Below are 23,282 nucleotides of genomic sequence, written 5' to 3'. Positions count from 1 at the left end.
TACAAAGGATAGTCTTTTTTATTTTATGTTTCTACTTTGCAAAATATCCCTTTTTAAGACTATGCAAAAGGTAGATATAATGCTTTGTGTATTTAAAAATAAAATTTTAAATCTCTAATACATTTACATGGTTCACAAATTTTAAAAATATAAAAAGGAATACAGTGGAAAGTCTCTTAATGACCCCACAGGTAACTGGTGGCACCATTTTCTTATATAGTCTTGCAGTTTCTTTATGCATATACAAATAAATATGAATATATTCTGGTAGTTTCCTCTTTGCTACACAAAAGGAGTATACTGTATTCACAGAGATGGACACCTTGGATTTTTTTCATTTAACAATATACCTTATAAATATCACTCTATCTGTACATAAAGAGTTTCCTCATTTTTTATAACTGCATTTGGATTTGTGGATGTACCATACTTTTTTAACCAGTTCATACTGACGAACAAGTGAGTCGTTTCTAATCATTTACAGTCTATATGAGTATCTTGTGCATCTGAATAATTTCACAAGAATATCTGTGGAATGATATCCCAGAAGTAGAAATTCTGGGGAAATTTGAAATATTGTCAAATTGCCCTCCAAAGAAGTTATGCTAATATCTGCCCCAGTCAACAAAGCATAGGATTGCCTGTTCCTCTACAGCCTTGCCAACAATGTATAGACAACTTCGGGGATATTTGCCAATCTGTAGGTAAAAAATGGTATCACTAGAAGCCTTTCCTCTAAAATCAGCAACAAGCAAGGAAGCCCAGTATCATCACCATAATAAAGCATTGTGCAGTAGTCTTTTTCTCTTAGGATGAGTGAGTTTAGGATATCTTTATCTAGTTAAATGCCTTTTGAATTTTCAGTTGTCTTCATATTCCTTGGCCATTTAGCTTCTGGATTCTTGATTTTCTGCTTTCTATATATTTTAGGAGCTTTCTCCATGTATTTTGATTTTTTTTTTCCTGTGACATAAATGGCATGGTTTCTATTGTCTGCCTGTTGATATTGGTTATAGTATTTTCGCCATGTAATAATCTTAAGTGTGCTGATGTATTGATACATGGTTTGTATATTTATAGTTATATTTAGAGAAGCTTTCCCCATTCCTAGGCTTCAAAGGAAGTCTGTAATGTTTTCTTCTAATTCCACTATATCTTCATTTTTGTGTGGATCCATTTATACTGGGGTTAGGTACAAAATTTGTATCCTGATTAAGTTTATCCATATTAACTAATCGCCCAATCACTACTGAATAGTCCATCTCTTCCCTTTAAATATATTACAATTCCCCCATTTGTGTGGTCTGTTGCTGGAATTTTTTTTTTTTAAAGATTTATTTATTTATTTGACAGAGAGAGATTACAAGTAGGCAGAGAGGCAGGCAGAGAGAGAGAGGAGGAAGCAGGCTCCCTGCCGAGCAGAGAGCCCGATATGGGACTCGATCCCAGGACCCTGAGATCATGACCTGAGCCGAAGGCAGCGGCTTAACCCACTGAGCCACCCAGGCGCCCTGTTGCTGGAATTTTTATTCTATTCAATTATTCTTTCATTTTACTAGCCAAAACTACAATGTTGTACTTAGTAAGACTTTATACCTGCTTTAATATCTAAAAGGCTTGTACCCCTCATTCTCAACTTTTCTGAGTTTTCATGGCTCTTTTTTATTTTCTTTGTGAATTTTAGAATCAGCTTGTCTCGGTTCCAAAAACATTTTTTTTTTTACTTTCTAGTGTTTTTATTGGGATCATATTGAATTTATAAATTAACTTGGAGAATTTGCAACTCTATGACATTGAAGTTTCCTTTCTAAGAACATGGTACATTTTCCTATTTGTTCTTCAAGAATTTTTTAAGGTTTTCTTCACATAGGTCTTTACATTTATCTTTAAGTTTGTTCTAAAATTATAATATCTACAAATAACCTTGACTTACCTCTACTTTTCCAATATTCCTCTGATTTTTTTTTTTAAGATTTTATTTATTTATTTGACAGAGAGAGAGACCACAAGTAGGCAGAGAGGCAGGCAGAGAAAGAGGAAGGAAAGCAGGCTCCCTGCTGAGCAGAGAACCCAATGTGGGGCTCCATCCCAGGATCCAGAGATCATGACCTGAGCCAAAGGCAGATGCTTAACCAACTGAGCCACCCAGGTGCCCCCTACCTCTGATTTCTTTTGTGTCTTTGCACTGGCCAGCACTTAGAGTACAGTAGGACATAAGGGCATTGACTGTGAGCATTCTCATCTTATTTTTTACTTTAGAAGTGTTTTTCTATTAAGCATGCTGGCTTTAGGACCAAATAGAGATATTTGTACCAAATTAAGGAACTAACCATCCTTCCTATTTTATTGATTGTTTTGACCAATACTTGTGTTTAACTTTTCGAAAAATCTTTTTAGCATTATTTAAATATAATCAAGGAGTGCCTGGGCAGCTTAGTTGGTTAAGTGTCTGACTCTTGACTTCAGCTCAGGTCATGATCGAAGGTCCTGGGATCAAACCCCACAAAGGGCTCCATGCTCAGCAGGGAGTCTCCTTCTCTCTCCCTCTCCCTCTGCCCCCTCCGCACCATCCCCCCACCATGCCCATGAACTGTCTCCCTCTCTCTCAAATAAATAAATAAATCACGCGTGTGTGTGTGTGTGTGTGTGTGTGTGTGTGTGTGTGTGTGTGTTATCAAGTTCTTTTTCTCCTTGGATCAGTTACTAAGATGAATTATATTCTTAGATTTGCTCTAATGAGCCATCTTTACATGTCTAGGCTCAAGCCCCTTTCTTCGGATATCAAATTATTTGTCAATATTTTACTCAGAGCTTTTGCATTCGTATTCAAAGTACCATTGGACTACAGTTTGTTTGTTTTTTTTTCCTGGCCAGTCTTTTTGTCAGTGTCAGTGTTGCACTTAGTTCTTAAAAAATGTTTTGGAAGTTTTTTTTTTTCTTTCTCTACATTCTATAACAGTTAAAATAGCACTGGAATAATTTGCTCCTGAAAGTCTTGGTAGAATTTCTTTATAAAGTCATCTGGCCCTGGAGTTTTTGTTTCATTTGGCTTGGCTTGGGGATGGGGGGGGGGGGTCTTTAATATATTTATTTCATGGATATCTGTTTGGGTTAATATTGGCAAATTATATTTTCTTAGCAAATTTATCCATCAAATAATACCTCCCACAAGGATTCCTAGAAATTGCTGCCTAATTCATCAGGCAGATAGCCGAGTAGTGGGTCTCGTGACTGTGACAATCCAAGAATAATACAGAAGCTAGAGAAATGTTTACATCCCACCCAGATTTCAAATTTATAGCCAGATAGCGGGTCCAGTTTCTATGGTATATTCCTGAGGTGCTCCAGCTTAAGAAATGTTTCCCCTTCTCACCTTGACTTGTCATTTTTATGTGAGTTCTACTTCACCTACTTCCCCCCAAATTTTGAGGGAGTACACTTGGCCTGATTCCGGGACAACCCAGGAACGCGCGGCAGTAAGCCAGCATGCACCCATACTTTTAATGTAATCATGAGATGCTCAATTAGTATTCGTGAAATTGTTTGGGTTCATATTACCACAGCTGATGTTTCTGGTGCACATTTCAATGGGGGGCACATTTGCCCCACAGGGAACCCTGGTAATGTTTGGAGACACTTCTGGTTGTCACAACTGAGGGATTAGGGCTGATGGTAAGCATCTTGTTGGCAAGAGGCCAGGCAGACAGCCAAACACCCTACAAAGCCAGAGCACCCTCCACAACAACCAAATAGCAGTAACGCAGAGACTGACTGACTCTAATGCAGAAATGTTTTCTCTGTCCATGTGTGTTTCAGAATTTTATAGAAACCCTGCCAACATTTACAGGATACCATACCGAGGACCTTTTTGGAATGTGGACTAAAGTCTACGACCCTTTATTTTGTGAGGTAAAAGAAAAAATATCAAAGATTAACTTGCAATCTGATTTTTTTACTTATGCCTACTTTGAAACAGATAAATACACTTTCTTACACTTTTTGGCAGATATATTATGCTTCCTTTGACATTGAAACATAATTCGAGACTTCTTTATATTAAATTGAAAACTCTAACTTTTTCTCTCCATTATTTATGTTTTCACCTTTTAGAAAATTGCGGGCAAAATTGCTTTTCTTTTGTCTTGCCATTTACTTATTTTTCAGTCCCTCGGGAATGCTGGGCTCCTGTCATGGATTTTAATGAAAAAAGCAATATTATTATAAGACGGAGAAAAAAAAGTACCTGATTTCTGGATATACAAATAAGCAAGACAACTTTAAGCCAGGCTATTGAAATTGGTTTGTTGGGAATCTCTTCCTTGCTGTACGTGCATATGAAATACTACATCAGTTACTGTTGGGGTTTTCAAGGCTACTTGGTATTTTTCACTCACTAAGCACCATCTACTGGCCTAAAGGAGTACTCCATAATCCTGTTTTTCCCACTGGGTTTACTGAACCCTGGGGCAAAATTCTGACCACCCATAGGACTGATAACTACCTGTGATCTTGAGATCATCTTGAGGGCCCGGGAACCAGCAACTACGTTCATGGTTCTATGTCAGTAACAAATGACACAGTTTGCCCCCTCCACAACAGAGTTTATTGACCTTCACATGACCTTCCTGATAGTTTCACTAGATCATTAGCATCTGTTTCAAGGAAGGTTTATTAGCCTTATAAAAGACTCTTCAGGGGCGCCTCCGTGGCTAGTCAGTTAAGCATCTGATGCTTGGTTTAGGCTCAGGTTTTGATCTCAGGGTCATGAGATGGAGCTCCATGTCTGGCTCTGTCCTGGGTGTAGAGCCTGCTTAGGATTCTCTCTCTTCCTCTGCCCCTCCCCACCCCAAATAAATAAATAAATCTTTTTTTTTTTTTTTAATATTTTAGTTATTTATTTGACAGAGAGAGATCACAAGTAGATGGAGAGGCAGGCAGAGAGAGAGGGAAGCGGGCTCCCTGCTGAGCTGAGAGCCCGATGCGGGCCTCGATCCCAGGACCCTGAGATCATGACCTGAGCCGAAGGCAGCGGCTTAACCCACTGAGCCACCCAGGTGCCCTAAATAAATAAATCTTAAAAAAAAAAAAAAAAAAAAAAGACCTTCAGTGGACACAAGAGCCCACATTTTGGCTTAAGTCTTGATTTTTTTTTTCTTCCTTACATTGGGTTGATCTGAGCTGCTCTGTGCTGTGGCCATGGTGCTTGATTTCCTCACTTCTCTCCCACTTATTTCCTCACTAGAGACTCCACTTGGATCTCTTTCAAGTACTCTCTCTCAATCCTACCTTTGAATGTGGGGGATTCTTAATGAACTTTTCATAGCAAGTAATAAATATTGGCAGGAAGTCTACACCAGCTCTGCTCTCCAGCTTATTCATCCATTTAATACATATTCACCAAAAGCCGGCTGTGTGTATGCTTCACATTCCCCAGGAGCGAGTAAACTGAAAGCTGATGGGAGTGGAGGGTCTGGTACTGAAGCTCCAGAAATACACTGCCTCTCCCAGCTGTCCTCTCAGGTTGACAGAAATATCATCTAACCCTGTCAGTGTTACCTTCCCCACAGGTTCATAGATTTCTAAACCTTTCATAAAGGAATGAGGTATATTCTTGCCCTACCTTACCCTTACTCTGCAAAACAGAAATCCTCCTTTGGACCCAGAGTTTAGCCAAAAGCTATGGAATTCCTAGGAGGGAGCTAATCAGTCTCTGTGAATGTCCCTTCTGAAAATCAATACCACTACATACGACAAAGTAAAGTTTTCCTCAAAAGAAATGGCTGGATAAGAAAGGCTAGACCCAGCAGTTCTTACAGGGCAAAGAGGACAAAGGAGTCAACAAATAAAAATACACATTTTCTTCCCTTTTTCTTTGCTCCAGAGTATTCACAATTTCACTCTACCCTCGTGGGCCACAGAAGACACCATGTTTAAGTTGAAAAAATTATCAGAATTATCTATCCTGTCCATGTATGGAATTCACAAGCAGAAAGAGAAATCTAGACTGCAGGGGGGTAAGTATATAAAAAAGTGAAAGGACTATACTAGATCTGTGGTTGAGTGATTGGGGTCTGAGTGCTGTCCCACCAGTAATCCGCTATGTGACCTTGGACTAGTCACTTTATCACTCCTGCACTAGTTTCCGTTCTGCAAAATGGGGATAATAATGATACCTCCTCACAGGTAGTAAGGATTAAAATAAATGTTCATTTTAAATATTCAAAAAGTTTGGGACAAACAGTACCTGGTACTTAATACACTGTCAATAAACACTGTGTGTTTTTATAGTCCTTAATATTGCCCAATCTGAGTCTTGGTTTTCCCATCTGGAAATGAAAGCTTTGCCCTAAAGCTAAATGATACTTTCATGCTTTCCAAATCAAACATTGAAGGATTTTGTATCTAAGCCCATGAAAAGCAATTGTGTCTGGTGGCCTATAGGATGAATTTTTCAAGTGGAAAGTATGATAAAAAGGGGCCTGTTTTCCTGAGGTCCTTGATGGTAGCCATTGCTAAAGTTAATAAAACCTATTTTCCAGACTAATTATGTTACATAGATTCATACATATTGCAATTGACAATTAATGACACAGCTTAAATTTTTCCATTGGCGTTGAAAGTGATGCCTCCTTTCAGCTGTGTTTGGCCTTTCCTAGCATAGGACATCCTATCAGAATGAAAGTAGACCTAGGCAAAAGGCTGCCAAGCCTTTATAATCAGGATAGCTGGGTGGAAGAAAGAAGGTAGAGCCAGGACAGCAAGAGATGCTGATGCCTCTGAGGTTGGTTGGGCAGCAGGCATTGGACTAGTCACTTTATCACTAGTGTTAGTGTAGTCAGGGGGTGTCAGACGTAGGTGTTAACTAGACCTTAAAAGTGAGGAGGGAGAGCAAGAGAAGGTCCATTATGTCAGGTTAACAGTGAAGAAATTCTAAGCCACAGGAGGTGTTCCAAGTCATAGACTCTAGACAGTTTGGGAAAAACAGAGCAATCCCATCAAGAATCCAACCATCGCCAGATCCTATTCACTGTGGGGCCACATCCAGTTCAGCAGGGCCCCAGGAGAAGGCTTAGAGTCAAGGCATCCTGGCTGTTGGACCGACTGGGCAGATGTTCAGTCATGGCTGTGTGTAGGGACCTGGCCCAGGCAGCAGCCCTGTCTGATGCGCAAACAAGGAAGGAGGCAAAGGGTGGACTTTGGGCCCCATTGGCTACATATACACTGGGTTTTACTCCTGAACCCCCAGTACCACACCGGGTACCACCCAATCCCGAGTCACATCAATGGTGGAGATAGGGCTCTTGATTGAGTTCCCCCAACTAGTCACAATGGGCTGAGGTCTTCAGCCCCTCACTACTCGACATGCAGGCCAGGGAGCAGCAGCAGCAGCAACTGCATCAGCAAGCCGCTGGTTGGAAATGCAGGATCTCAGGCTCCACCCCAGACCGGCTGGATCAGAATCTGCCTTCTCCTGAAATCCCTAGGCACCTCACGAAACACAAAAATTCAGAAGCACTTCTCTCGATGCAAGAAATGCTGAAGACGTGGGCAGGGGAAGCCAGACAGAAACCGAGAATAGTCTAATAATAGATGCAGGCGTCTGTATAGGGAGAAAAACTGGGCGTTTTCCTCAGAGTTTGTTCACGTTTCTTCTTGTTTTCCTTTGACTACTAGACATGGCATTTCAGGGAGGTCACTTCCCGGCTCAATCCGGGTTTCCCCTCTGATGAGTGTATTAAACTAGATCCTGTCTGTTTAGAGTCCTTCCTTCAGGTGTTCCTTTTGGTTTCGGACTTCAAAGGCGGGTATTGGTGTGAACGCACCTGTCCTGTACTCTGAAGAAGTCCAGGCTATTGACTGGCCAGGAAATCCTTTCCTGAGTGATTCCTGCCAAAACCCAAGTTCTGCCTATTGTTTGGATCTGGCTAGGCAAGGGAGATTTGTCAGCTGCGTGCTTGTTGGATGATGAGGCGGCTAAACACAATCCTACAGAGAAAACATGTATTGTCTGGGTGACACAGAGTCACACAGGAACATCAGGACTTTGACTGGCATCTTCCCATCTTTGCCAAAACTTTTGTTCCATCAGTTGGTTTTAGGGATGCCACAATTTGGTACTCTGTACTCCTCCACCCACCTCCTTCTACACACACACACACACACACACACACACACACACCACAAAAATTCCTATGATTCGTGTAGGAATTTTGGATATATGGCTGGTTGTATCTGTATTAAGACCAACATCTCCTTGCTCTGTGCTGCAGGTTGGTGTAAGCTAGAGCCTGCAAGCCAAATCCAGCCTCTGCCTATTTTTTATAAGTAAAATGTGACTGAAACTCAGCCATACTCATTAGGTAGGACTATGGCTGTTTTGGGGCTTCCCCCTGAAAGGGAACAGTTATGGCCAACCGTAGGGTCCCAGAACCTAAAACGTTGACTGTGGTCCTTCACAGAAAGTGTGCCAGCCCCTGCTATAGCTCAAGAGTGTGGGAAGGGAAGTTTGTGTCTTCTACTTGGTGATACTTCGTCGAGTGTAGCAGTCACCAGATGATGCAATAGGGAACTCAGAAGCTAGCCTGTGCTACTTAATCCTTAGGGTAGCCTAAGGCTTAAGAGATGCTGGGTTCAGAGAAATTTATCCCCTCTATGCACATGGTGTGGAATCTTGAACAAGTTGCTGAATGTCTCGGAACTTCAGTGTCCCCTCCCATGAACACAATCATTGGCATGCCAGAGTCTGGAGAAAACTGTGGTGGTTACCCCTGGGTTCTTCTGGGGCGAGATGGACCATCACCCCAGAACCAAGAGCTGATATCATATCCCATTATCGACACCGAAGCCTGCTGCAGAGACACTTGTGGAAGTCAGGTTTCTGATAGATGATGGTATTGTCCCTAAAGGATGCTGAGAAAGCCACCTTCTCTGAAGCAGAGTGATATAGACTTGTTGGAGATGTGGCTTCCTGCTTCTTCTATTCCTAGTCGGGGGTGTCCAGAATCTACAGAAAGAGCAGACTGCCTCCCTTCCTAATTAGCCCTTTATGGTGCTTCTTGGTAGACAGATGAATAAACAGTCTCTTTGTACTATTTTATGAGCTTTTTAAGGGCAGGCGTCTGATTCACCTAGCATAGTATCTGACCTGTGGTAGCTGCTCAGTGTGTTGGCTGAGTGGACCACAGAGTCTGGAATGACAGTCTGTTAACATCAACGCCCTACTCTTTACAGAAACAAACTTGTCATTCTGGAGCCAGGAGAGTACACATGTAGTAAAGAAACCATCCAGGGGGTAGGGGAGGGGTGGCACAGTGGGTTGAGTACAGCTCTTGGTTTTGGCTTGTGATCTCCGGGTCATGAGATTGAGCCCCACATCCGGCTCCACATTCAGGGTGGAGTCTGTTTCAGTCTTTATCTCTCTCCCCCTTCCTCTGCCACTCCTTCCTGTGCTCACTCTCTCTCTCTCTCAAATAAATTAATAAATCTTTAAAAAAAAAAAAAAAACACCAGAGATATAAGGAGTCTTCCAGTGATGGTTGTGGAAATCCCTGGGGCACCATGTCCTCAAGCCAGAACCTAGCACCCCAAGATACCCCTCAGCCTTCAGCATCTGCCAAGAGGATGGAGACTCAGAGTGGTGTTCCTGGTGAGGAACAACAAATATGAGGGTGAGAGCTCTCCTCTAGGGAGCCCTCAGATGGAAGATGCGGGCTGCCCTCTAATAGTAATTCCCAGGGTCACCTGGAGAAATGATCCACAGAAGATATCCCATGACCTGTACAGATATCCAGAGAGCTGCTACTCCCATGGCCTCCCACAGGTTTGACTACCTTAGAGTAGTCAAAGAGGGATGCCAGGTGCACAGAGTTGTGCAAGAGGGATGAAGAAAAAGTAGATAGATTGTCTACAAAGTAAATGCCAGGCTGTCATTTCAGGGCTTCCCTAGAGAAAAGCTCCAGCTAGCAACTGTCTGAAAAATGCCATTTGTAATTCCTTCCAAGTTCCTCAACCTCCTTTCTCATGTTTGGACAAAATCTGGGGATAGTAAGGTCCTCGTGTGCCAATCCAACTCTCCTTGCCCAGCCTGTATATGAGTCACTATATGTGGCTGGGCCTCAGCTTTCTCACTATAAATGGGGAACAGAAGTCAGAATTCAGTAAAATAACATAAAGCACACAGTAGGTGCTCAACCAGAGTTCTTTCTTTTCCTCTCTTAAGTTCTGAGACTCAGGGCAGAGAGAATCGCAAAGTAGGAATTAACAAAATGTTTAAGCCCATGTTTGGTTCAGCTCCTTTGTTGGTCTGTCTTTTTGAAGGTGTCCTGGTCAGTGAGATCCTCACAAACATGAACCGTGCAACTCAGCCATCGAACCACAGAAAACTCATCATGTATTCCGCGGTAAGTATTTTCACCTCCACTCAACAGCCATCTGTTCAGGCAGTGATCTCTTTAAGGAGGGAGCCTCATTTTCTTCATCATCACCTCCCTTTTGCCCAATAGATGGTAAACATTTTAGATATTGATTCTTCAGCTGTCCTAAATATGTGTCTATATGACCACTGTGTGGTTGGCACTTTTAAATTTTTTTTAATTTTAATTTTTAAATTTGATACATAATTCTGGCCCTTGAGGAGTTTACAATCTAGGACTCACAAAAAAACATAAACACCCTACAAAGCAGTATAGAAATGCAGCACAAGCAAGTCTTTGGTGGCACGGAGAAGGGAAGCATCCCTTCTGTTCCAAACTAAAAGCAGAGCAGGAACGGGATGCGGTGATGAATGGGATGTGGGCGGGGAGTAAGGATATGGAGGGAAAACCACAGGTGAAGGCTATGTTTCAAGCCTCCAGGACTGGAAGGAGGGTGGAGCCATTAACAGAGGTGCTCTTGGGCCAGGGAGATGTAGCAATTTAGACAGCTGGGTTTGAAATGCCAGGCAGCGCCCAAATAGAAATTCCAAGAGACAAAGGGACTAGAAGAGAGAAGGGGGGAAGAGAGCTGCAACGTGAAGTTAGAGCTACATTGGATGCAGAAAGAAGACTTCAATCTGAGGAGCAGGAGCCAGGGAAAGAGGCACTGTTCAGGGAGTTGGGGAGGGGGGTGGGATTCAAGGGGTGCATTGAGCACTGAAATGGCTGTACATGGAGTCTGCAATGAGTCCTGCAATCAGGACACACAGTATGGGAACTCGGCTTCCCACCCACTTCTTTATGATGGAGCGTTTCTCAGATGTGACTTGGCTGGAGAAAGCCACGTTTTCATTCTGCAGGAAGATGGAAGAAGTAACTCCAGATACAGGGAAGTCTGTTTATCATCAAAGGTTCTGAGTGGTGTAAGACAAAAGCTCATGGATGGAACAGAATGTAGTCCTTCTGGAGAGGGGCTTCCTGAAACCAGTCCATTCTGCCAGTTTTTTTAGTTTCTCATCTGGTTTCCTGTTCTAATTGGTGTGACTTCTTGCAAGTTATAATTCTGTAACTAGTCCCTTGTCCAGGAAATCAGTTCTAAGCCCTTTTTAATATGTGTACATGCCATATAGTTTAGGCACCCAAACCTTTTGCCCATTTTGTAGATACAGATGCTGAGGACTTTCAAAGACTATCAAGTTAATTAGTGGCAAAACTGGGACTGAAAACCAGCCCCCTGTGCCCTCCAGCCACTCAGGGATAAACAACTAACAATTACTTTTGAGCTATGCTCTCTATTTCCTTACATTTTGACCTCTCTAACATTTATAACCTTATATATTCTTCCCCAGCTTTACTTTTTAAAGATATTTTTTATTCATTTATTTGAGAGAGAGAGAGCACAAGCAGGGGGAGAGGCTGAGGGAGAAGCAGATTCCCCACTGAGCAGGGAGCCTGACATGGGATTCAATCCCAGGACCCTGGGGTCATGACCTGAGCTAAAGGCAGACACTTAAACAACTGAGCCACCCAGGCATTCCTCTTCTCCAACTTTAAAATCAGATTATTCTAATCTGTAGAAGAAATATAATCTAGCATTAATATGTTCCCAAATGTTTTAAAATTTAAACAATCTAGAACAGAGATGTTCAACTGGGGAAAAGCATGGTACAAAACCTGAACACCAGACTCAAATTTACTTTCTTCCATTTTGGGGTTATATGACATCAAGCAAGTTATTTAACTTATCTGGGCCTGTTTGTTCTTTTTTTTTTTTTTTTAAGATTTCATTTATTTATTTTATAGAGAAAGGGATAGAGAAGGGGGAGCAGGGGGAGTGGTAGAGAGAGAAACAGGCCTCTTGCTGAGCAGGGAGCCTGATGTGGGGCTCTGATCCCAGGACCCTGGGATCATGACCTGGGCCCAAGGCAGACACTAATGACTGAGCCACCCAGGTGCCCCCTGTTTGTTCATCTTTTTAATGGGAATGTACTGCCTAGCACACAACAGATGCTCCACCAAAATTAGCCCTTCCCCCTCTCTACCAGGGGGGTATGACAAATTTAAGTGATTCAGAAACCATCATGGTTCTCTACAAGTGCTTAGTACTACCTGTGGAATGTACATCTGAACCAAAGGTAAAGATGGAAAATGATTTGTTTCAAATTCCCACAGCACGACACTACCGTGAGTGGCCTACAGATGGCACTAGATGTTTACAATGGAATCCTTCCTCCCTATGCTTCGTGCCACATAATGGAATTGTATCTTGAGAAGGGGTAAGTATCTAAGAGGTGCTTTTCACACTTAATACTGGATCCCAGGGTTTTTTATTATTATTATTATATAATATTATTGTATTGTATTAAATATTTCTTAAAATATTTAATTTTCAATTAAGTACATAAAAAATATAAGTACCTAAAATAAAATACTAGGCAAAATAATTCCCTAAGTTAAAAATATTGCTATTTTTTTACACTTTCAAATTTCATGAAACAATTTTATCCAAACTCTTTGTATGCATCTTAACTTGTGTCTTCATCAGTAGAGGCACTTTTGAGTCCCCTAAAACTGTTTTACAGATATATTAACAGGGGCGCCTGGGTGGTTCAGTCCATCAAGTGTCTGCCTTAGGCTCAGGTCATGATCCCAGGGTCCTAGAATTGACCCCCACAAATGGCTCTTGCTCAGCAGGAAACTGCTTCTCCCTCTCCTCCCCACTTGTGCTCTGTCTCTTGCTATCTCTGTCACTGTCTCTTTCTCTCTCAAATAAATAAATAAAATCTTTTTTAAAAAAACATATATTGGGACACCTGGGTGGCTCAGTTGGTTGGACGACTGCTTTCGGCTCAGGTCATGATCCTGGAGTTCCCGGATCGAGTCCCACATCAGGCTCCCAGCTCCATGGAGAGTCTGCTTCTCCCTCTGACCTTCTCCTCGCTCATGCTCTCTCTCACTGTCTCTCTCTTAAATAAATAAATAAAATCTTAAAAAAAAAAAAACATATATTAACTAATAAGGGTAATTTTGGTTACCGTACAAATGAACCTCAGATTCTCAGAGGCTTATCCCAATGGACACTTCTTTTTCATTCATCTAATACTCCACCAGTGATGTCCGTGGTTGGTTGCAGCACCTGGGGGGTTCAGTCGGTTAAGTGTCAACTCTTGATTTTGGCTGAGGTCATGATCTCAGGGTCATGATCTTAGAGTCATGAGATCGAGCCACACCTCAAACTCAGCACTGGGCATGGAGACTGCTTAAGATTCTCTTTTCCTTTCCTCCCCCCGCCTAAAAAAAAAAAAGAGAGAGAGATGACCTGACCCATTAGGAGGTGATTTGGGGACACAGGGTTCTATAGGAAGTTATGTACCACCCCCCTACAGTCGGAGGCCATCAGCACTGAGGCAAGACCCTCCCTCTACCAGCAAAAAGATTACAACTCGCTGCAAGCTCAGATGATGATTAGCATTTTTTTAGCAATAAAGTATTCTTAATTAACTTACACACATTTTTTAGGTGTAATGCTATTGCACATTTAATACACTTCAGTGTAGTATAAACATAACTTCCTATAGAAGGCTATAACTCCCATAGGTACACTAGTGATTCCTCTTTGATGGATTTGGGCAAAGTAAATTGAAAGGATTCACCATTTTAAACGCCATTAAGAACATTCATGATTCAGGAGAAGATGTCAAAATATCAACATTAACAGAAGTTTGGAGGAAGTTGATTCCAAAGCCCTCATAGATGACTTAGAGGGATTTAAGACTTCAGTGCAGATGTGGTAGAAATAGCAAGAGAACTAGAATTAGAAGCAGAGCCTGAAGATGGGACTGGACTGCTACAACCTAATGACCAAACTAACAGGTGAGGAGTTGCTTCTTATGGATGGGCAAAGAAGGTGGTTTCTTGAGATGGAAACTACGCCTGGTGAAGATGCTGGGAACATTGCTGAAATGACAAAGGATTGAGAATATCACATAAACTCAGTTGATGAAGTAGCAGCAGGGTTTGAGGGCACTGACTCTAATTTTGAAAGAAGTTCTACTGTGGGTAAAATGCTCACAAACAGCATCACATGCTGCAGAGAGATGATTGGTGAAAGGAAGGGTCAATCAATGTGGCGACTTCACTGTTGCCTTATTTTAATAAATTGCCACAGTCACTCCAGCCTTTGGCAACCACCACCCTACAGTCAGAGGCCATCAGCACTGAACAAGACCCTCTACCAGCAAAAAGATTACAAATCGCTGCAAGCTCAGATGATGGTTAGCATTTTTTTAGCAATAAAGTATTCTCTTTTTTTTTCTTTTTTTTTTAATTTTTTATTTTTTATAAACATATATTTTTATCCCCAGGAGTACAGGTCTGTGAATCACCAGGTTTACACACTTCACAGCACTCACCAAAGCACATACCCTCCCCAATGTCCATAATCCCACCCCCTTCTCCGAACCCCCCTCCCCCCAACAACCCTCAGTTTGTTTTGTGAGATTAAGAGTCACTTATGGTTTGTCTCCTTCCCAATCCCATCTTGTTTCATTTATTCTTCTCGTACCCACTTAAGCCCCCATGTTGCATCATCACTTCCTCACATCAGGGAGATCATATGATAGTTGTCTTTCTCCGCTTGACTTATTTCACTAAGCATGATACGCTCTAGTTCCATCCATGTTGTCGCAAATGGCAAGATTTCATTTCTTTTAATGAGCAATAAAGTATTCTTAATTAACTTACACACATTTTTTAGGTGTAATGCTATTGCACATTTAATACACTACAGTGTAGTATAAACATAACTTCTGTATGCACTGGGAAACCAGATAATTGATTTGATTCACTGTATTATAATATTTGCTTTATTGTGGTGGTCTGAAACCAAACCCACAGTATCTCCAAGGAATGCGTCTAGTTGCTTGGTCTCACCTACATGCAAGGGAGTCTGGGAAATGTAGTCCCTTCTCAGCCATAACTCTAGTATGTGGAAAGAGAATCATGAATTTTGATCAACTATTAGTCATCTTTGCCATATCATCTTGAGAAAAAAGATACTGTCACTGGGAACATCATTCCAGGGTATAAGTAGTCATTCACATAATATTGGGAAGTTTTGAAAAACATGTCTCTAGGAATGCCTGGGTGGCTCAGTCTGTTAAACGGCTGCCTTTGGCTCAGTTCATGATCCCAGGATCTTGGGACTGAGTCCCACATCAGGCTCCTTGCTTGGCAGTGGGGAGCCTGCTTCTCCCTCTGCCTGTGCTCCCCCTGTTCATGCTCCCTCCCTCCCTCTCTCTCTCTGACAAATAAGTAGATAAATCCTAATACACACACACACACGTACATACATACACACATATACTTGTGGTTACTACTGGTTATGTGGCTTTTAAAAGTGAAATTTTTTTAATAATTTATTTATTCATTTTAGAGACAGAGAGAGCACAAACAGGAGAGGTAGAGGGAGAGAGAGAGAATCTCAAGCAGACTTCGCATCTAGCAAAGAGCCCAACTCAGGCCTCAATCCTCTGACCATGAGATCATGACCTGAGCCGAAACCAAGAGTCAGGTGCTTAAAAACAACTGTACCACCCAGGCACCCCTGAAAGTGATATTTTAAAAGGCTTACTTATAAAAACACCCAATGGTTGCAGTTGTGAGGTTTCTATCCCAATAATGATCACTAAATCCTACCTGAGCTTTTTTCCTGCCTCTTTGGCAAATGACTCCATAGGCTCTCAAACTAATTTTATAAGGCTGGCAAACACCTTGTTTTTTCAAATAAAGTATCAAATATGAGGGAGTATAGGGACTTAGGTATACACCCACACCTTCTCTCTGAGGTATAATTTTTACAAAGTCTGGATGTATATTTAATTAAGCAGATATGTTAAATATTGCTCAGTTCCATGTTTATTGCCTGAATAAGGAGAGCAGAGATACCTTCGTTCAGAGAAAAACCTAAAAGAAATCCTGAGAGAAGAAGAGAGAAAATGAAGTAAATGAGAATCATGAAGGGGAGAGAATAAGAGAAGGAAAACCCAATATCCCACCTGCTCCCCACTTCTTACTCAAAGTCTCTTCAAATCACCCCAATTCCCCCCAACCATCTCCTTTCAGCTCCCTCTCCAATTAAGCCTTCTGGTCCCCACCTCTTGTGCCCCTGGTTATCTAACAAACCAACCCTCCCATTTCCACCCTCTGGATCTGGCCCACCTGTACCAATCTACCCATTCTCACACCTAAGTTAGCTAATATTCACTCATTCCTGTAAATTCTTCCCCTCTTAACCTGTGTCTTCTTAACATTTTTTTTTTTTAAGATCTTTTTTATTTGAGAGAAAGAGCACATGGTGGGGAGGGGCAGAGGGAGAAGCAGACTCCCCGCTGAGCAGGGAGCCCAATGCAGAACTTGATCCCGGAACCCTGGGATCATGACCCAAGTCGAAGGCAGATGCTTAACCGACTAAGCCACCCAGAAGCCCCTAACTTCTTAACTTCTTAACTACAGCTGACATATTATGGGCCAGGTGAAAAATAACTCAATGGCAATTCAACAACACAGAGCTAACAGCTCTGTCTTCTACCTTCCCCCACCAGGGAGTACTTTGTAGAGATGTACTACCGGAATGAGACACAGCACGAGCCATATCCCCTCACGCTGCCAGGCTGCATTCCCAGCTGTCCTCTGACGGAGTTTACTAAGCTGGTTGCTCCTGTGATCCCCCAAGACTGGTCCACGGAGTGTATGACCACAAGCAAAGAGCAAGGTACCGGGGATGTTTGAGTTAGTGTGTCTGCAGAGCTCTGCAGAAAAGGCAGAATATCCTTTCTCCAGGTAGATGTGGCTTTGAGAATATGACTCGGCCATCACCCCCAGATTTGAGGGAAATGGGTTCGGGGTGATAATTGTCTGTTTCAGGGGCCCCCAACTTCAGTCAACTCCTACCTCTCTCCCTGCCCCTCCTTGCCTAAACCTTGGCTTGGTTTTTCTAGTGTTAATAGAAAAGGGTGTCATGTCAAAATAGAATCAGAGATTAAACTTAGATCAAAGTTCATGGGCCTGCCATGGCTATATGATTGGCCACACAGTTTTGGGATCTTTTTTTAAGAACTCCCAGCTATCACTTGAGTGGGACTAAATGAGGTTGTTCTTTAAGTGTCTGAAGTGAAACAGATTTCAAACAAAATCCATAATCTAGAGTAAGAGCAAGGAAATGAAAAAGTTGATCCTAGGCAGATGGGCAAAGGACCAGCTTACCTATTGGTTCTGGCCTTCTTGCAAGGAAAGGCAGAAAAATAAATACAGTGGAACCATCTACAGAAATCGTCTACACTGGGAAGCTGGTCCTATCTTTTTCTATTTATGTTAAAACATATGGGGTAAAAAAAGAAAAGAAAAGCTGAAAAGTAAATACCTCTTTGTATCCTTTAGCCCTGGAAATTGTACGTTACTTTTGAAGAAACCAAAAGCAAACTTTGCCGGAAAACTTTGTTGTATATAATATATATGGCAGCTCTTGGAGCACAGACATCCTAGCAAATAAGTAATATTATTTAAGCACACAACACACCAGAGATGAGAACCCTGCATGGGTGGTTTCCCACGAAGCTGGTAAGAGATGCCGACTCTGGAGTTGGTTTTAAGAGAGAAAGTACGATGACATGTATCAAAGTGGAATAAAATTATAAATGTAAGAATGTTCTAAGTGCCTCCAAGATCAAAACTTACTGGAATATTGAAAGTATGGCTGGGTGATGGCTGTCCTGAGCACAAGAGGGATGTGTAAGGCTTTGGATCCTGGGATCTTCAGAAAACCTAAGCAAGTTCACAGGTCCTGCGGAAATGACTCACTGTGCAAGAAGAACTCATGTGCCAATGACACGCTTTAGACTCATGTAGATTGCCCGGGTGGCAGGTGCAAAACATCTAGAGAACACTGTGCCACGTGACCATGACAGATAAAGATGAAACGGTTTCTAGAGATGGTATCTGCTGGATGCCAGAGTCCAGAGCAAAGCTATTCCCTTGCCTAGTGGGTTATGCGATGACTGACATTTGACATTGGTATATTTATTTGTATTACTTTTTCCCAAGTAAATATTTGTCCCCAGCAGTACCATCTAGTTACCCTTCCCTCCCTGTGCATGTAACTTCCCTCCAGCAGTAAGCCAAATGTAAAACAGTGAATAAAGCCGCTAGTAGGGAGTTCAGAACATTACTGTTACGATGAATTGTGAAAAGTTTGTATGTGTTAAATTAGAGTGAAATCCAAGAAGGACCTATTTGAGGGGCTCTATTTTTGTTTGGGGATTTTATCTTAATGTAACTGGAAGGAAAATATTAATGGAAAGTAAAAATGATTTTGACTGCTTGGATGAATATCTTACATTGAAAATGTACTAAGTTCGGACTTTACTGCTTCAGAAAAAGGCTAAGCTGATGGACGGCTCTGCTTCATCTGTTAAGGGGGAACTTGCAAGAAAACACCCTGGGAAAATGTATAATGTAGCGGGGAAGCAAAAAGATACATGTTACACAAGAGTTGTATCTTGTGACTATAAGGGCTGCTAGGGGACTAGAGTTAACTGGATTTAGAGGGATGGAAGCAGTCAGGAATGGCAGCCAAGGCAATCTGTAGGAGGTAACAGCTGCACCATATGAAATCAGTTTGGATGGAGGTTTCTAATGGTGTGGCACAAGGTACTAGAAAGCCATTTATCAAATGTCTTAGTGGCTTGAACCTGGAAAGGGTAGTAGAGTTATTCAGCAGAAGATTCTGGGTCTAAGGAGATTCCCACAGGTAATCAAGGGGCCAATTCTAATAAGATGAAATATCATCTCCACAAGAGCAAGGATCTTTATCTGTTTTGTTCTCTCTTAGATCTGTCCTCAGAAATAGCTGTGCCTGACATGGATTAGCACTCAATAAATATTTGCTCCAGGAATGTATAAATTACTTATTGTTCCTCCCTGAACCTACTGTCTCTATCTTGATTTGCAGCAATACCCAGTAACCTGGGAGTTAACTTTTGATCCCAACCTCTCCTTTATTCTCCATAGCTGATCTGTCCCCTCTTCTTACCAAACCTACCTATAGAGTGTTTATAAAACTCTTTTCCTCAAGACACCAGTGTCAGGGCACCTGGGTGGCTCAGTCGATTAAGCATCTGCCTTCAGCTCAGGTCATGATCGCAGGGTCCTGGGATCGAGCCCCATGTCAGGCTCCCTGCTCAGCAGGAACCTGCTTCTCCCTCTGCCCCACCACCCTCATGCTCTCTCTCGCACACTAGGATCAGCAACTTAATATTCAAATAGAGTGAAACTAATTACAAAATATGTTAATAAAGAGAAAACTTAGGGATTGTTGTGCTGGAGCCAATACCTACCAACCTCAAGAGTGCCACGTGCACATCTTTCCCAACTCTGAACTCAAAGACTTGACTTTGGCAGTGTGAAATTAGTCATGGTGTCCTAGCAGGAGCATTTTCACCACAGAAATCAGCATATGCCACAAATTAGTTTTGTTTCTTGTGGTTTTGATGCAGTTTACTAGCACGCCACTGGCATTAGCTCATAGAGAGCTTGTTAAGAGTCTATAACATAAGGTGGTTTCCAACAAGATGAATTCAAAATCTGAACTCCTTTAAGGAAAAACATTTAGATTTGTTCCATGTGGTCTCAAAGAGTGATGGTTGGGGCAGCAGGTGAAAATTTCAGAAAGACAGATTGTGATCAGTGTGGGGAAATTCCTGGAACAGAAAGTCCTATTTGCCTTGACAGAGACACCATTAAGCAGGCCAAAGTATAAGAGGTTATAGGTATTGAGTGATTTCTTAGTAGGGCCACAAAATTTAGCTAATAAAAGTACGGGGTGCCCAGATACATTTGAATAATAGTTTTAACTACTGGATTTTTATATTATATTGGGGGGAAAATATAGATGACTACAGAATATTTAGGGTATCCTGAGAAAGCCAGTACAGAAAGCAGGACAGGGGTGCCTGGGTGGCTCAGTGGCTTAAAGCCTCTGCCTTTGGCTCAGGTCATGATCCCAGGATCCTGGGATCCAGCCTCACATGGGGAGGGGGGGCTCTGCTCAGCGGGGAGCCTGCTTCCCTTTCTCTCTCTGCCTACTTGTGATCCCTGTCTGGCAAATAAATAAATAAAATTTTTTTAAAAAAAGAAAAGAAAGCAGGAAAAACCATTAAATAAAGTACACGCAGAATGCCTGACAGTCCCACCACCCATGAAATCCTACCCTCACCTATAAGCAGTGTTATTTACTTGTGCTAGTAGACCCAATCAGTTTCATTCTCATATCAACTAAGTTAAGCAGAGTCTTTGCTGGGAAATTCATAAGTCTAAGTTCCACACTATGTTACTTGAAAATGATAAAATTCTTTTTTAGAAAATACTTTTCTTAATTGCAGAATTTTACTGACACTGTCAGACTTTCTTTGCTAACAGTCTCCCAAACCCTTTCTCAGTCTCCAACACCACATATTTCATGGGAAAGAGAATTAGTGGTAGGAAGTTCTAGTTTCCACCCTTATAGTCTTTATCAACCTGAGACTTCACAGTAAATATCCACATGCCCAAGGCAAGATCCAGACCTTTATACACCTTGAATCTTCAGACAATGCCTAGAACCTGGTACTTTCTGTCAAAATTTACTAAGTGAATAAATGTTCAGCCCTGTTGTGTCTGGGTGGCTCAGTCGGTTAAGCATCTCACTCTTGATTTTGGCTCTGGTTGTGATCTCAGGATTGTGAGATGGAACCCTGAGCTGCACTCCCCACTCAGCTGGGTGTCTGCTTAAGATTCTCTCTCTCTCCGGGGGCCTGGGTGGCTCAGTGGGTTAAAGCCTCTGCCTTCCGCTCAGGTCCTGATTCCGGGGTCCTGGGATAAGCCCCACATCAGGCTCTCTGCTCAGCAGGGAGCCTGCTTCCTCCTCTCTCTGCTTCTCTGCCTAGTTGTGATCTTTGTCTGTCAAATGAATAAATAAAATCTTTAAAAAAAAAATTCTCTCTCTCCTTCTGCCCTGCCCGCCTCTCTCTCTGTCTCTCTCAAAATAAATAAATAAACCTTAAACATAAATCAACAGGGGCGCCTGGGTGGCTCAGTCATTAAGCGTCTACCTGAATTCAGCTGGGGTCATGATCCCAGGGTCCTGGAATCCAGTCCCATATGGGGCTCCCTGCGCAGTGGGAAGCCTGCTTCTCCCTCTCCCACTCCCCCTGCTTATGTTCCCTCTCTCGCTGTCTCTCTGCCAAATGAATAAATAAAATCTAAATAAATAAATACATATTCAGCCCTTCATACTTAGCCTGAATTCTTCGTGCTGGGCCCAGATATCAGAAGCCTAGAACCCAAGTGTTCAATAAATAGGGGAGAGAAACTACAAATGAGCCTCAAATGTGACTACACTATAAAGGCCCAGTCACTAACTACAAATGCATATGTATATGCCAATATGTCTGTGATGTTTGGTCTGTTTTCATCAGTTACCTTGGCATTCTCTTGTTCCCCCATTGCTATTTAGAGCCCCTTCCAGCACCACCCCTCCCTCAGAGAGAAGGCCAATGACAGCACCCATTTCTCATTCTTGTTGCCACTTATCATCAGTTTCCCAGGACATGGGTCATCCTTCATTAATGACATTGGGAACTTGCTTTGGTATACACCAACTCACTCCTCAATTCCATACCTGTCCTCCATTTAGGCAAGTCTGACATCACTCTAGTGGCCCATCCCATATACGCTGCCCACCACAGCAATATCCAACCCTCGATTAAGCCAACCACACAGTTTCTACATTCTGATCGGCTGAGTGGAACAGGAACCTATGGTTACCACTGTAGATTATGAACGTTGAAATTTCTATTGCACCCCAGCTGGATCTTTCAGCACTTCTTGGCAAACACATTCACCCTTACTGGACTCTTCTCCTGTATTCTACAGGAAAGCCTTGTTATTTTCCCCAAACTTTGAATTCCATCTTGGCCTCTTTAATTCTTATGAGATGTCCTAAGAAGAGCAAGACGGTCCATTGAAAAGTCTTAGGTTCTCCTGTCACTACCTCAAAATATGTTAATAGCCTTAACCTGCCTTTACTGCTGCCCCTCAGGAAAACATGTTCCTCCCTGAGTAACCTAACTCCTTTTCTCATGTATAGGATCCCACCGCTCATCTCCGAGGACCTTGACGAATCTTACTTAGCTTTATTTTCTTCCTCTGCTCTGGCTTCCTTCTACTAGGAACATTCCCAAATCTCTCATCAAAGAGTAGCTTCAAGCACCTGCTCTCAGTCTCTTCAATCCCAATTTTCTTGAACTAATTAATCATTTACATTCTGTATTTCCTCATCTCTCTCGCTCCTGAGCTATTCAAAAAAATGATGGTCTTCCTACTATCCCTCTTTGGAAACATCCCTTTTGAAAGTCATCAGTGCCTAATCCAGCAACCTGTCTTCATTTTCCTGCCAATACCACACATCCCCATTTTACAGAGAAGAAAACTGAGCCTCAGAAAATAACATGCCTCAAGTGGTAGGGTCAGGATTCAAGCCTCACACTCTCCACCATATTTCTACTGTATCATCTTCCCTTTCTATCCCACACCAGCTTCTTGACTATTCCCCTGGGTCAGATTCCCAAAAATTAAATTAGTGGATCAAAGTATGTGAATATTCAATAAACAGTAGCTTTTTTTTTTAGTACGTATTATGTACCTAATCAGTGTCTGTGGAGGAGGCATTAAGTCTGCTGAGGAAATAGCAGCAAGACAAGAAAATTGCCCCCATGTGACCCAGACCCTTTGGCAGAGGCATGGGGAGGCAGGCCGGGAGGACAGGGAGATAAAGAA

General features: G+C 42.1%; 1 protein-coding gene across 3 annotated transcripts in view; it reads left to right on the top strand.

The window, feature by feature from the left end:
- Nucleotides 1–23,282, top strand: part of ACP3 (acid phosphatase 3) — a 64,142-nt gene that overhangs the window by 17,935 nt on the left and 22,925 nt on the right. For 2 of the 3 annotated variants that reach the window (XR_014308377.1, XM_082719172.1), the window contains exons 6-10: nt 3,817–3,909; nt 5,882–6,014; nt 10,318–10,400; nt 12,585–12,688; nt 17,015–17,184. Coding sequence is in view for 2 of the 3 variants with exons in the window: in XM_082719172.1 (XP_082575298.1) it covers nt 3,817–3,909; nt 5,882–6,014; nt 10,318–10,400; nt 12,585–12,688; nt 17,015–17,184 (583 nt within the window). In the remaining variant the exon portion in view is untranslated. Of the gene's footprint in view, nt 1–3,816; nt 3,910–5,881; nt 6,015–10,317; nt 10,401–12,584; nt 12,689–17,014; nt 17,185–17,849; nt 18,794–23,282 lie in introns of those variants that run through there. The other variant, XM_082719173.1, reaches the window with a different exon arrangement.

Source organism: Mustela nivalis, assembly GCF_964662115.1.
Source record: "Mustela nivalis genome assembly, chromosome: 1".
NCBI classification, from domain to species: domain Eukaryota; kingdom Metazoa; phylum Chordata; class Mammalia; order Carnivora; family Mustelidae; genus Mustela; species Mustela nivalis.
This window is presented reverse-complemented; position numbering and strand designations above follow the sequence as displayed.